The sequence below is a fragment of the Pinus tabuliformis genome, chromosome 5_1 (assembly GCF_031772625.1).
Source record: "Pinus tabuliformis cultivar Carrire ecotype Pingquan chromosome 5_1, CPIR1, whole genome shotgun sequence".
NCBI classification, from domain to species: Eukaryota; Viridiplantae; Streptophyta; class Pinopsida; order Pinales; family Pinaceae; genus Pinus; species Pinus tabuliformis.
This window is the reverse complement of record NC_142305.1, coordinates 341,431,467-341,446,292: the sequence shown is the minus strand read 5'-3', so window position 1 is coordinate 341,446,292 and position 14,826 is coordinate 341,431,467. Positions and strand designations below refer to the sequence as shown.

The following is a 14,826-nucleotide window of genomic DNA, read 5'->3' as shown; positions in this document are numbered from 1 at the left end:
TGTATGGCTTGGTAAGGCATGTGTACCCCTGGGTAATCACTGGTAAAGTTTGGGTTAGAGCTAGGTGATAGGGGGGGGATGTTGGGTTAACAATACCCTGGGTAAAAACTCTGAGGGGGTAAGGGCTAGAGTGAGCGGGATTGTCTCACTTAGCAGGTTTGGCTAGAGTTAGTCAAGGAACCCCAAGTCAAGTTTAAGGGGTGAATTGTTAGGTAAACTTGACTCAGGATAGAGTCAAAGTTGACCAGGTTAAACAGTGATGGTTTTGGGGCACATGGTATTGTGCACCCATAGTATTCTGCCCATGGTATTATATGTAATGGAGCTTATAAAAGGCTGGAAGGACTTCATTGTAATGTAAGGCCTGGAGGTGAGTGGTGAAGGCTCACTTGATCAGATTGGCTAAGGTTTTTTTTGGCCAATGCTAATGAGATATCTTATTGGGTTGGGTTTTTCCCCAGATTTGGGGTTTTCCCAGATAAACATCTGTGTTTATGTGATTATGGTTGTTGCTGGTTATTTTTTATATTTGTTCCTCTCAGTAATTCTCCGTAATTAATTTATGTTCTTGAATAATTTCTTAACATATCGCAGACTATTAATGAAGTTTTATTTCGTTTCTTATATTGAAGTTACAATATTGCATAATTAAATACCTATTGAATGAAATAATTGAATAAAGAAGATTGGAATTGGAAAATTGACTAAGCATTGAAGTTAGGCATAGTCCAATTTAGAGTAGTTGTATAACTACAATGAAATATCATTGGTGTTGCACAACGCCCACGATGGTCTTAAGACATCACAACGTGGGATCATGACATATAGTATCAGAGCCTTTTTTTTGAAGAAAGAGGGCACTGACAGAAGTCAGTGACACATATGTTTGCAAAGTAGGCTCTAAAGCCATGAGTAGATGGTATTAGAACCTACTTTGCAAAGGTCGTCATTTGGCGAAGTTAAAGTTTGGAAGGAGAACTATGATCAAGGTTGTGAGCTTGTTAAGACTTTTGTAGTACAATGGTAGGTTTTCAAGAGGGTCACAATAGACTTATTCAATTCATGGAAAGACTGGGTCGCATGAATGAAGAGAGGCCACGATTGTGAAATGAACTTGATGTTTTGTAAGATAAGATTAGTGTTGAGATTCTTTGACTTAGTTGGGTGGTTGGGCAGGTTGCGGATGTTAGTCGTGATGATGTAGAAGATGTTGTTATGCATGAAAAAGAGTTGGCTCGATGTTCAAGTCTAAAGTAAGTACTATGAACAAGGAGCCAAAAGAGGAGGAGTTTGGTGGGATGATTCCTACCATAGCTAAACCATATTTGGGCATGTCGAGTCGATTGATGGAAAAAGTTGGTCATAGGGACGATCATGAAGAGAAAAGTGTTGCGAGATTAATAATGAAATAATGAGAACTTGGTGAGGTCGATCTTGCAGAGGTTGGCCTAGATTCGTTGATATCAAAACCTTGGAAGAAAAAATAAGTTGTTGATGGAATTCATGTTATGATTCCCATTATGTTGATTTAGAGGAACGTTCGATGGATGACTTTCAATTACAAGGTTAATGAATGTTTATGTTTAGTTTTGCGATGGATTATTTTAGATTTTGCAAGACTTGTTTGGGTGGTATGTGACTCTAGAGAATAAAGTGTGAGTTCCCGAGACAAGGGTGGAACGTGATGAACCTATGTGATTGGTGAGTCATTCTTAGTCGAGTGGAGAACTGGATAAGTGCCCGACATGACTCATGGAAAGATGGAAGAAAGGGAACACTGAAGTGGAAGGAAATACAACACATACTTGGGTGGAATTCATCATTAAAGCCTCATTGGGACAAGGAGAAGTCCTTGGTGAAAATTTAGTGGGGGAGGGAGTGATGATAGAAGGAACCTGAAATGACGATACGAGGGTAGGGAAACTGAGGGAGCTAACCTGACTAAAGGCAAGGATGTGGTGAATGAAGTTGCATTGGTTTTGTTGAAGTAGATGAGTTAGGAAACTAAAGTTGTGTGCATTGAGTAGAAGAGAAGGGCATTTTAGACTTCATGTAGGGACATCAAGCAAGGGAAATTGTAGAGATGTCACATATGGGCATCAAGTAGAAGTGACAAGTGAGAATGTTATGCATGATGGAATTTCCAATGTGACATGATGATGTTTTGCAGGTGGGCCGATGGGGATGTTGGTCATATTCGAACAATAAAGCCATTTTCATTTTGAAGGAAGACATGGGCAACCTATGAGAGAATTCATGCAACGAAGAAGGTAGAGGAAACTTGTGATGGGACTTACGATAGAGACAAGTGTGCTTTCCTGAAGTGTTGAATGAAGATGGTTAAAAGGATCCTATGATAATTAGAAGGATGTTGTAGTTGATGAAGAATTTGTATGATGGCAACCTTGGAGTATCTGATTCATTGAGGAGGTGGGTTCAATTTTAACTTGACTTTGATGCGGTATGGGAGACATACCTTGGGCACAATATGGGTTGTGTTCGTGAGCAGTGACTTGATGGATGCAATAGGAATGAGACACCTTGGAGTTGGATGGAGTTGCAACAATGGAGATTCCTTCATGGGAGCATTTAGGCATGGGTTGATTCTGATGAGAGCTAAACATTTTCGTGGATATGGAGGTTGTTGGTCTATGAACATGGTAAGAACATGGACGATATTATGATGAAAGTGAATACTTCCCCCTTTGATAGCATTGATGACGAACATATCACAGATGAGATGGAGTTTTCTCCATGGACCTAGATATGGCACAATGAGCATTGGTTGAAGGATTGACGCAAGCAGATGGGAAGATTTCTTGATCAAAGTTAAAGATGTGACGAAGTGTTGGAGAGACAACTAATTATGGCATGAGGAGGTGCATTCTTATGGATTTGGACATGATTGTTGGACTAATCACCCAACTAGTTGGAGTCATGGGGTCACGAAATGTGTCGATATGTGTTTGATTTGAGTTGGAGTATGGCAACAACAATTCACATTATGATGATATGTGATGGATTAGCATGATATGAGTTGTGACCAAAGCATGCAAATGAGTAGGAGGGAGCATCGTTCCATGAGTAGAGGCAATGTGGATGATCGTGTCAAGTTATGGTTGATGACCGTGAGATTGAGCAGTCTTACCCACATTGAGTCATGAAACTTCATGAGGGTTCGTGTGATGAAGGCAAGGAGTTCATGTAGTAAGAAGGATCAACGTTTGAGCTAATGGAACTTTGCGATAATTGGTCTTGGTGATATAGTTTTCTAAGATATTTTTGTCGAGGGAAACAACCATTTTGAAGTGGGCGAGGATGTCAGAGCCTCGAGTCAGCACCAAGGCCAATGGGCATCCATGATGGGCCATTCTCACTTGGAGTGTCGAAAAAACGAATTTTGGAACTGAGTTGGGTAGATTGCATGATAGTGCACAACCACACAATGTATGACATCCACCCATGCAATGAGGAATGATTTGGTGACGACATAGAGGAGAGTTAGTGTGGGAGAGAATCCACACACACATTAATACATAGAGTAATCCTAACTCAGTGGACCTGTTTCTACGAGTGCACCCACCCTATGGAGGGGCACCCAGGCTCCATGACCGATAGGATGTAGCGATCATGGGAAGTGCAACATGATGGATAAGATGTAGCAGCCAAGGAAAGTGCAACGTGACAAGTAAGTGAGTGTGGAGTACGATATGGAGTGTGCGACATGGCAATTATGACAAAAGCTGATGTGGGAAACATGGCAAGTAGAACACCCAAGTAGTGGCACACCCACCCAATGAAGGGGCGCTCGCCCGGCCATAGGCATGTCAGCCCAGGGTGCACCCACCCATGGAGGGACATCTGCACAAAAGTGAAAGGTTGGATAAACTTTGTGAAGGGTCATTGAAGCACATATAGAAACGACACATATAAATGAAGGGAGACAGACACTTGGAGGAGGCATCACCAAAATCATAGAGGTTTATGTTTGTGTGAGATCGCAAGATCACATAAAGTGTCATATCGCAAAACTACAAAAAGTGTGATATCATAGAACCATAGAAAGTGTGATATCATAGAACCATATAAAGTGTGATATCATAGAGTTGCAAGCAGTGTGATATTACAAAACTGCGGGTAGGGGCACACATTCCAGAAATGGATCACAACTGATGCATATCACATAATGAGGTGGGGCTTGCCCAAGTAAGTTTGTTTCTAGTAGAGGTCGAAAGAGTTAGATTTATAAGTTGTTTGTGGCACCAAGTTTGGGGTTTCGGTTAGCAAAGGTGCCAAGCTTAGATTGGGCATGCCCTGGGTTGTGAACTTGACATTTTGGGCAAGTGCATTGGGCTAGGCCAATGATGCCACTCTTTGTACTTGGGTAGCACATTAGTTTGACATTGCTGGCCATTTATAACTCTTTTGTAACATTACTTTGAAGTTTAATAAAATCAAGGGTAAAATTATTTTTGGAGTTGTCACCTCCCATTGAATATACTTGTGTTCATATTTTTCTTTACGATATCGCAAGTTGTTAAAATGAATTTTTATTCTACTGCTTGTATTGAAGTTACGATAGTGCATATTTGAATAAATGTTGAATGAAGTAATTGAATCAATAATATTGAAATTGGAAAATTGACTAAGTATTGAAGTTAAGAGTAATTCAGGTTAGAGTAATTTTATAACTGGGATGAAATATCGTCAGTGCCACACATCACCCATGGTGGTCTTAAGTCATCACTATATGGGGTCATTATAATAGAGTTTCTTGAAAGATTGGATAGCTAGTTTTGAAATACCTCTTTTCAAGAGTGGTGATGTCAATAATCCCTCCAATTATAGGACCATAATGATAAGCCCATTTTTTGCAAAGTTCTTTGGAAGTATTCTAGAAAATAAAATCAACAAGTGGATGGAAGAAAGAGATAAACGTGCTAAAGGGAAAGCAAGTTTTATACCTAAACATTCCACAATTTATCCTGGTATAACTTTAAGGCACATCATTGAAAAATTTTGGGAGAAAAAGGAAGAAGCTTTTTGTTTCTTTGTTGATTTCAGAAAATTCTTTGACATGGTTCCTAAGGATAAGCTTTGGCACATAATGGAGGAACTTGGGGCTCCTAGGAATTTGAGAGAAGTTGTGCATAGGCTGTATGAAGAGGTGAAAGTCAAAATTAGAACTTCAGCAGTCAGTTCCAAAAGCTCAAGAAGTGATATTGGGGTCAAGCAAGGTTTCCCATTGTCTCCTACCCTTTTTGGTTTATATATCGACACACGTGAAGAGTGGCTAAAATTGCAATGGGGTGATGATATCCATTTGGGTGAGTTTGTTTTAAGACTTCTTTTTTATCCAGATGACCTTAGTTTGATTTCTAAATCTGCTCTTCATTTGCAAGGCCTCTTAATTTCCCTTGAGAAGTTTTGTAGAAGTTTGGGGATGCAAGTCAACATTAGAAAATTGAAAGCAATGGCTTTCTCTAACAAAAGAAAACATAACCAGCATAAGTTATACATTGAAGGAAACATTGTGGAAGAAGTTGTTGATTACAAATACCTCATAATTGAGTTCAATAGTCTAAGCTAGGACAAATGTAGAAAGAAAAGAATTTTGGGGGGTTGGAAAACATTTTGCGCTTTTCAAAATAGGTGTAGATAGACAGAGTTATGGGACTGGAAAATCACTCAAACTCTTTTAGGGCTTTTAGTGATTCTGATTATTCTTTACGGTTGTGAACTGTGGACCAGAAATACATCTGAAATGCAGTTGAAACAAATTGAGAAAAGCAAAAGTGCTTGATTACAAACAAATTCAAAATTAAAGTGCAATTCCTTATGCTATCTTGTTAAGTGAAACATGGTCTGTTTGTATTGAAGCAATTTCCATGGTGCGAGTCATAAGATATTTAAAAATAATGATCAAATGGATGAGGGAAGATGGCCTAAAGTTGCCTATATTGACATACTGTGAAAAATAACAAAGACTTGGATGCGGAAAAGTAACAAATGGTTTAGTAACTCGGTTATTTGCTTGAACATGTGTCCAACAAACAATAAAGTGATAAAATCTTTTGTTATGGATAAGTTCCACAAGTGTATTTGGGATAAAGAGCTAGGGAGAAATAAAAAGTACTATTTTGAAGAGTTTAATCCCACTCATAATCATCAACAAAAAGCATACATACGGGCCAATATTTCTTGGAGAGCCAATATTCGTATTTCTCAGTTAACGACTAATTATTATCAACTTCGTTATGAAAAGGGCACTAGAAAAGGCTAAAAAAAGTGTGGGAAGAAAGAGTGTACTTTTTTCTCTTTCAAAAAGGTGGAAACAAAAAAGATTTTTGTTTAGAACATGAGGCCTTCTAAGACAATAGGGAAAGTTATGAAGATATTCTCGCAGCTAGCTCTTCAGATAAACTATTCAACGAGGGGTTTGTCAAGAAGTTGGGAGCGTTTATTGTAAGACTTCAAAGGAAAATGGTTGAATATAAGAATCAGATGGTGAAGAAATTCGTCCCATAGGCTATCTTTAGCCTTGTGGACATTAAAATAATTTCTTGTTCTTCTTCTATGACTATAAATGTAAGAATTCGTCATTCCCATTGTACACCAAAATTATTTTGTTTTCATATTTGCAACTTGATTTGTTTTAATACTGCCTGATGATAAACTTTTACCATTTCCACATTATTAATGTAGCATATACGGTATATCTGTGCCTTTCCATGGGGGCTTCACTAGGGAGCAATATCGTACCACACACATTCATATTTGGGGATATATATTGAGGAAAAATGACATAATATATTGAGTATATAATAAGGGGTAGAGGGTTTTTATATTGGAAGCTTTAAAAAATGGAGCTCAAAGTTAATAAAAAAAATATCAAGGGATATAAAAAATGTTAATGAAAAAATGGATACGTGAAATATCTAGTGAAATTAGGGGTTTTTCAAATTATGAAGGTGTAGTGGGTTCATATTGGTAGGGGGTTAAATAATGTGATTTTTAGAGGTTTTTTCCAATATGTAATTAAATTAGGCGTATTGTTTAGTATGCCATGAACACACATGATATGTCATAGATTCGTTATGTGAAGCTCCTGTGTGCCTTTCCACGAGGTTTGGAATTTGACATTTAAAGTATTATGGTTAATAATTTTTTTACAATCTCAATTGAGATAGCTAAAGAAAAATTTAAACTGTATGACATGCATATGTTTCAATTAAATTTCATCAATTTTAATGGTCGTTGTAAATACGTAAGCTTAGTCGAAAAAATTGTCATAATCAAGTGAAATTGTCATAATCAAGTGAGGCATTTCTCTGTTCCTTTTCCTAAGTCTTAATTTTTAAATGCTCAGATGCCCGTAACTCCACAATATCATTCCTATGACTTAACTGATTATCTCTCCCATCCCATTCCATCTTTAAATAAGTGGCCATGGAAGAGAATAACTCAATGGACAACCGTGAGAGTGAGGAAAAGGAAGGTATGGTAGTGTGTTGACAAGTCAATGCAAAAAGTTAAAAGTTGTGGGCCTGCCATAACTCTAGTTAACGGCCATTAGCCATTAGTTTTCTATGAACACAAAAAGAAAGAGCTAAAATTTTATCTGGCACAAAAAATAGATTGACATTGTTTATAGAGAGGCCTCTTCTTAATGGGTTTGCAATTCAACTTGAATTGGATCCTCTTTACGTGTAGAGGAGGATTAAACTTTAAAGAAGCAAGTTGTCCCATCTATTAATTATTCACTGAATATCTAATTGCTTGTCCAGCAAAGAATAAAGAAGAACAAAAAGGCAAGTTTCCTCTCCTCAACTGAGCTAAGAATTGTATCTTGTTATGATAAGGAGTGGTTATGCGAGGATTGCTTATTATCTTCTTTCCAATGTCGGTTCTCAAGCTTTGTCTCTCAATTACCACTAAGAAACCCAAGGGAAATCTCTTGGATATTAATACAAAACTCTAGTAATTTGAAGATAATGCTTCCATGCTCAGTTGCGCTGATTGAATTTTTTGAAAGAATATTTCAACTTCCTTATCCATGATTAGAATTCATTGGATCTCAATCCTTTATATATATATATATATATCATATTTGTGCATGAAATATGGAAAAAAAATTGTGTGCAATTATTTTGTTTTAATATAAATTTAAATTTTTCATTAATTTATTTTGAAGTGTATTTAATTAACTCTTGATGTTCCAATTCTACCGAAGTATCTTAATCTTACTTTACAATAAAACTTAGACACTTTAAAATGAAAAAATATGATAATGAGTTCCGAAACAAAATAAATTTATTTCACTTAACCTAAACATTAAATAACCCCAAACCTCTTACATTAAATAACCACAAACCTTTCATATTAAATATGAAACAGTATTACTTGTAACTTGACGTGTAACCCAGCAAAAATAAGAGAAGAAAGGACACTCATGAATATGAGTACAACTTAAAATGACAAATAGAACAAATGCGAAATTCCTGGCCTTCTTTCCCAAACATTTTACATTAAATAACCACAACCTTTCATAATAAATATGGAAAGTTGTTACTTGGAACTTGACATGTAACCCAACAAAACTAAGAGAAGAAAGGATACTCATGAATATGAGTACAGCTTGAAATGACAAATAGAACAAATGCGAAATTCCTGGCTTGCTTTCAACGTGAGCAAAGTCTCTATTCATCCACGTCTGGAGTAAAATGTATTTATTTTAAAATTTTCAAACATTTCCGTCGTTTCATCACAACGGTACTATGAGATTTGTACACCCGGAATAAAACAACTAAAAAATTTTCAAACATTTTGGTCGTTTCATCACTACGGTACTATGAGATTTGTACACCCTGAAATAAAAACAACTTAATTAAACTCTTGTTTGAGTACAATGGAGCACAAGTTCAAATTCGAGTTTGAATTCAATTATATGGAGAGAAAAGCTGTTTATCAAAAGTTCAGTACGGACAAAAATTAGTTTACCAAAAATTCATTATGGACAAAATTTGAGCGTATATATCTCATTAACAAAAAAAAATATATTATACTAAAATTTTAGAAAATTGAATTTGAAAATTTTGATACTCAAAATTTTAAAGATCTTTTAGAAATTATTTTCAATTATGTTATAATCATTGCAAATCGAATTAAATACATATAAGTACTTTTTAATGCCAGTAAACAAGAAGCGATGAAGGAAACAAATCCCGTTAATAATAGTGATTTTGATGGATTTTTGGGTTGTTCGAAAAGGGTAAAAGAATGACAAAACTGCTTAAAATTATCTAATCTAACATATAAAATATTATACACAAAATCCTTGGTCAAAAATAAGGATGACTTAAGTTATTTGGATTTGAAAATTGTAGAAAACTAAAACATTTGTTAACTTTAAACATGATAAAAGTTTAAGTGACTTATGATTGATTAAACACAAGTAGAAGGAAATTCCACGAATCACTATGCACATTTCTAAATGCAAAATTGAACTTGCTTTGGAAAAATGGAGGACAACTGTCTAAACTATTTGACGACAAATTTTAATAAATTAACAAAACCCACTCCTGTCTCCACAGTCACTTTTCTCTCCCCTTTTCGCAGGGCACTATATCCTTTTGGTTGCAATGATCCAGGGCAAACATACATAATAATGGTTATCGTTGACGTTTCACTATTTCATATGTAGACAAAGGCAGCAACAGTTTCAGCTTTCGTTAGAGTCAGTAGCAGCTGCAGCTGGACAACCAGTGGGGACGATCCTACATGCCAGGGCACGACAGAGCTGCGTTACAGGATTCCACCTCAGGAAATGGACCCCGCCGACTTTAACATCATCAAAGAGACAGCTGTGAGAACAATGGTCAACAATGGGTAGATCGTATGTACCCAATTGAATGACCGAATCGAATCTAACCGTTGAATTTACGAATTTTTCGTTTATATTCGGCCGAATTTGGTAACTATGCATGTCCATATAGACAAAAACCAATCGCTTACGTTTATTCAGCTGGATGGTGAGTAGTTTTAGCGTTGCAGCGGATTCCGGTGTGGTGGGGATGGTGTGACTGGCTTTACCCTCTCCGTGTTCGGATAGCGTTCTAGTTCGCGGATATTTCGCATGAATTGCTGATGGCTGATGCCGGGAGACAAGAAGTGAGGAAATGCTTATGGAGATCTTTGGAGATAGATACGATCTTATGCGGCCAGTTGCAGTTGCTAGAGTGGAAATCGCACTTTTGTTTGCTATAATATTTGTTGCTAGAGTGGCTATCGCACTTTTTTTTGCTGTAATTTTTGCATTCAGCATCGAAACTCCAAATTTCCAAAGGAGAAAGAAAAAAAATTCCAAGGGAAAAAACACTTTTTATCACTATAAAAAATACATTTTCATAGATCCATATTTCCATCATATTCTTCTAACCAACCCATATACATATAAACAACCGTTTATTTATCCTATCTACTACCCTTATTTCTTCTATGTAACTCTGTATGCCCGGTCTCCAATCACCTCTGGAATTCCTTGTATTTTGAGTTTATACCCATTGGTCCATCTGGAAAGCAAAACTGTATATTATACTTTGTTAGAAACCATATGTACACGTGTTTAAAGGATATAACTGAAGGATCAGGCTCATACTTGTCTCGATAAATATTTTCTGCCCAATTGCTTTGACACTACGGATGTTTTTACTAAAGAGCGCAACATATTTGAAATAATTCTACTTACGGGAGTTTCAAAAATTATGTGCAATGGAATCAAAGTGAACCCTTCAATTGCTATTAAGTATTCAGAGTGTAAACATTTTGGACCTAAATGTCACTGCATATACATCTATGCATCTTGCTGCCTTAAATAAAAACGACAACGTTTATTAAAATGCATTTACGGACGGCCCTGTCATCTTCCTAAAGCAATCACAAACTTTAATTTCCCAATTGTGAATAACAGAGAGATTAGTCTTTGTAAAGCGGAGCTACATTATGAGATCGTTTTCCCCTCTTCTCTTAAAATACACCAGAGGGAAGAGATATTGGATGGTGTTTAACGCAGAAGACGATGCAACAATTTCAGCGACAGCAAGATTAATTACGATGCATCTTCCGAAACCAATGAGTTTGATCATTCTATATTGATAACGCAGCTCTGTCACAAAAATCTGCCACTAACATTAATGATAATCTAACAATGAGGGAAAATCCCATATTTGCAACGAAGAATGTCCTGATACATTATATCACCGTCCCAGATTAACGTACCTATAAGACGACCGATCTTTTAACTTCGCTTTACAGACTAAAAATACAATTATAGGCCACCTTCCACCTAATTGAGAAGTTGATATACAAATTATATTCAGCGGCACCGATAAGTAGCGGGCGACAACCTGCGGATCGCCATGGCATTCAACCGTAAGAAACCCTCGGAATAATAACCGTGGCAAAAACTAGACATTATTGCATCACCTCGGCTTCGTTACTACTACGTTAAACATGGACATTTTAGTCAGCATAGTTTATATTTGTAATCCTTCAAATGTCTGCCCGAATTGCCAATTTGTAGGGGCGACGTTATAGGAAGTGACAGTCCTGCCATCGCTGGTGGTGACTCGGAAGGAAAGACTCTGCCCATTCAAATAGGAGTTGCTCTGCCAATTCTGTCCCCAGTTGCGTGACATTTCCTGCCAACCAGTGTTGGAACCTTTTATGGAAACGGCCTCCACATCGCCTGCACCTCCTACGTTGGTAATGAGTACCAAATTGAAGTAGGAGTGCCCATTGATTGTGAATCGAACTCCTCCCTTCCTCACACATGGTACTCTGCATACATATATATAAGCCTTTTAAATAGGATTTTATCCAAATTACCGCGAAGTGAGAATAGCTTTTCAGGATTGAAGAAGATGAATACAGAGTTGAAGGATTAATGAGAGTAGTAATTAATTACCTTCGGAACATTATGGGAATAATTCCACCCTTGTAAATGCCAATCTGTTGAAAAGCAGGTTGAGCCATGTCGAAGTGTTGGAGAGGTGGATTGCACCATCCTCCGTTATCATTGGCAAGTGCATAATTCGGTGGGCAAAAGTTGGTAGCCGTAACAGTGACAGTGCCAGGTAAACACCACCGAGGATCCGTCTCATCGTTGCATTTCATTTCGTAGCAGGCACCGCAAGTAAGCCCATTGTTGAAAAGCGCGGTGCTCAGAGCAGCGGTGTTTGTCCCGTACCCTTGACTGTACAAGTTACCGTAGCCGCACGCACCTCCTGTCAAATCAATAAGAATGTAATTACTTAGAAAACATAGGGCATTAAGAAAAGTCTCTAACTCTGAAACTGAAAAACCGGCAACTTCAATGGAAAATTTATGTCTTTCTAACTATTCCCTTCTAGACTTTCATTCGACTAGAGTTTTGCTGCCCCGTGGACTTACCCATTGTGCCCGAAGCATCGCTGCCACCATAAAACGTAGCATGCGCGGATTGCCAGCTGCTATCTATTGCATAAGCTGCAACTATCCACAAGAAACAAAACACCGAGGCCAGTTGAACAAGCGCCATTTCACTGCAGATTATTCAAAATTAAAAACTCAACAAGAGCCATAAACGTTATAAGAATACTAAGCGTAATCTCACAGCGAAGTGTATAAAGAAAGAGAACCGAAAGCAATGGTCGCTCAAGGACATGTAGACTTCACCTGAATTTAATATCTAACATGAAAACTAACTAGTAAAGAAATCCGAATTGATATCTGAATTGATACTTGATACTTGAGTGTAAGAGACCTCCAAATATATAGAATCGACGGTGGAGGATGCTTATTATTGCTTCCAAAAATGTCAATTTTCTTCCAGCCGTAACTACCAGAATATGTGGACATTAATAAGACTTTGCCCGGAATAGATGATAGCCTGCACATGCAACGGACTTTCAAGCGATCGGTGGATGTATTCGTTTCTTGTGATGGGGCCATCTGCACATGGGGTGTTTAAAATCAACCAAATTTTGCGATAATGAAGGTGGTCCGTCGGGTCTGTCCATACTATAAACCAGAAGTTAAGGCCTCAAAGGTTCGGGCTATTTCACGTTATATTTTCGCTCCCGCATGTTTTGTTTGCTAAAACATTCTACGAACTTACTTCTTTTCTCAAACTGTGCGTCGATGTGACACGCATGTGCTTCGAGGTATCTATGCTTGAAATTGGGTGGAATTGTTTTAAATTATGTAGACGGTCAAAAAGTTAGGAGGCAGACATTTGAATAAAACAAATATGTAAGGTTTTACTTATTTTCCAAGGGACGGAAATCGCAAATGCAGAGCATATAGATAAGAACCAGTCACGCTCAACTGCTTTAACGTCCCTCAGTAGTCGACCAGGCGCACGGCCGGATCAGGAGGGCGTGGTGTCTATTTTCCTCATTCTGCACCAAACGTACAAAACGGCCGCAGAAAGAGGAACCCTACTGTTAACTTTTATCGCTCTTTCCCTTTCATATCGATGGGCGGCCACACGTGGAGGCCGTAGTGTTTGCGTTTCTTGTTCTTTCCTGGCTTTAAAGGCCGATGGCGAGTCGATAACTCAAGAAATATCCCTATCCCTTTCTAATGCCGGCGGTGAGCTCAGAAAGATAAAACTCACCACCTGCTGCGGTCAATCTGCGAATTTAGTTTACGTGTGGAAATTTTACCGTCATTAAATTTTCCATCAAAAGATGATGTTCTGTGTTTTGGTAATCTGGAGTTATTAAAGAAAAGGAGTTGTATAACGAGGCGGAAGAATTGCACAGCCAAAAGTCGTCGGAATTTGAGTAAAAAAATTTTAAAAAATCTTACAGAGTTAATGTTTTAATCGTGTTTTTGATGGTGGAAATGGATTTATTACCATCGAAAACGTCTAAAACACCTAAAATTTTGAAACAACTATAACTTAGATTTACAAAAATCCTTACTGGATTTTCTCTAAATATAACCGAAATTCCCATAACTCTCCAAACTCCTCTGCCTCGTTCGCGTTAAAAAAAATGGTTGATGATTTAACTTGTTGATAATTGAGGAGGCTATGATGTTTTGTGTTTTATGTTTCGGTAAATCACCTTACTCAAGATAATTCGTCCGATTTAAATAAATTGTTTTCTATTTCTCACGTCATATTTTCATTTCTGGTAAAATGTTTTTGAGTCTTTGTTTTAAAAATAGGTTTAGTGATTAAAGGGCTATCTTAATATAAATATTGTTTATGATATAATTATTAGATTATTGATAAATATTGTTTATAATATAATTATTATGATTATTGATAAAGCTATCTTTAATGAAGTTATGTGGTTTTTTACTAATATTTATTTAATATTATACATGAACCCAAACAGTACGGATTGGATTTTGTATTATTTTTACAAATAGTTTTTTATCTTTCAAGTTTTATTAAAAAATTATTCTCAATAATAAAATGTTTAGGATTGGATTTTGTATTATTTTTACAAATAGTTTTTAATCTTTTAAGTTTTATTAAAAAATTATTTTTTAATAATAAAATTGTTATTCGAGTTAAAAAAATACCACCACATTAAAACATACCTTTGAAATTTTAATCAAAAATTATTTTTCAATAATTTATTATTGAAAGTAGAGAAAAACATAATCACCGCATTAAAACATTTTAAAGTGGACACACTACTTTTTAATAATGTATTTTACTATACCACTATGCGTGACTTATGAACACTATGCATGCATCATTCTATTTTTTTTCTTTAAAATTAAGATTAAAAATACATGTCATACTCGTGCCAACAAATAATATTAGAA

The 14,826-nt window shown here is 36.7% G+C and overlaps 1 protein-coding gene across 1 annotated transcript; it reads right to left on the bottom strand.

Moving 5' to 3' along the window:
• Positions 1-11,027: 11,027 nt before the first annotated feature.
• Positions 11,028-12,818, bottom strand: LOC149164846 (expansin-A2-like). The gene is made up of 4 exons (XM_089431009.1): positions 12,715-12,818; positions 12,451-12,581; positions 11,966-12,284; positions 11,028-11,838 (listed from the first exon to the last, which is right to left on the bottom strand). Exons 1-4 carry the CDS (start codon positions 12,732-12,734, stop codon positions 11,535-11,537), a joined length of 774 nt encoding a protein of 257 aa, XP_089287135.1. The 5' UTR covers positions 12,735-12,818; the 3' UTR covers positions 11,028-11,534.
• Between the last annotated feature and the right edge of the window lie 2,008 nt (positions 12,819-14,826).

Coding starts and splice junctions, on each gene's coding strand:
- LOC149164846 (XM_089431009.1), bottom strand. CDS start 12,734: ATGTTAGATATTAAATTCAG. Junction 12,285..12,450: donor CGATGCTTCGGGCACAATGG/GTAAGTCCACGG, acceptor TTGATTTGACAG/GAGGTGCGTGCGGCTACGGT. Junction 11,839..11,965: donor ATTCCCATAATGTTCCGAAG/GTAATTAATTAC, acceptor ATATGTATGCAG/AGTACCATGTGTGAGGAAGG.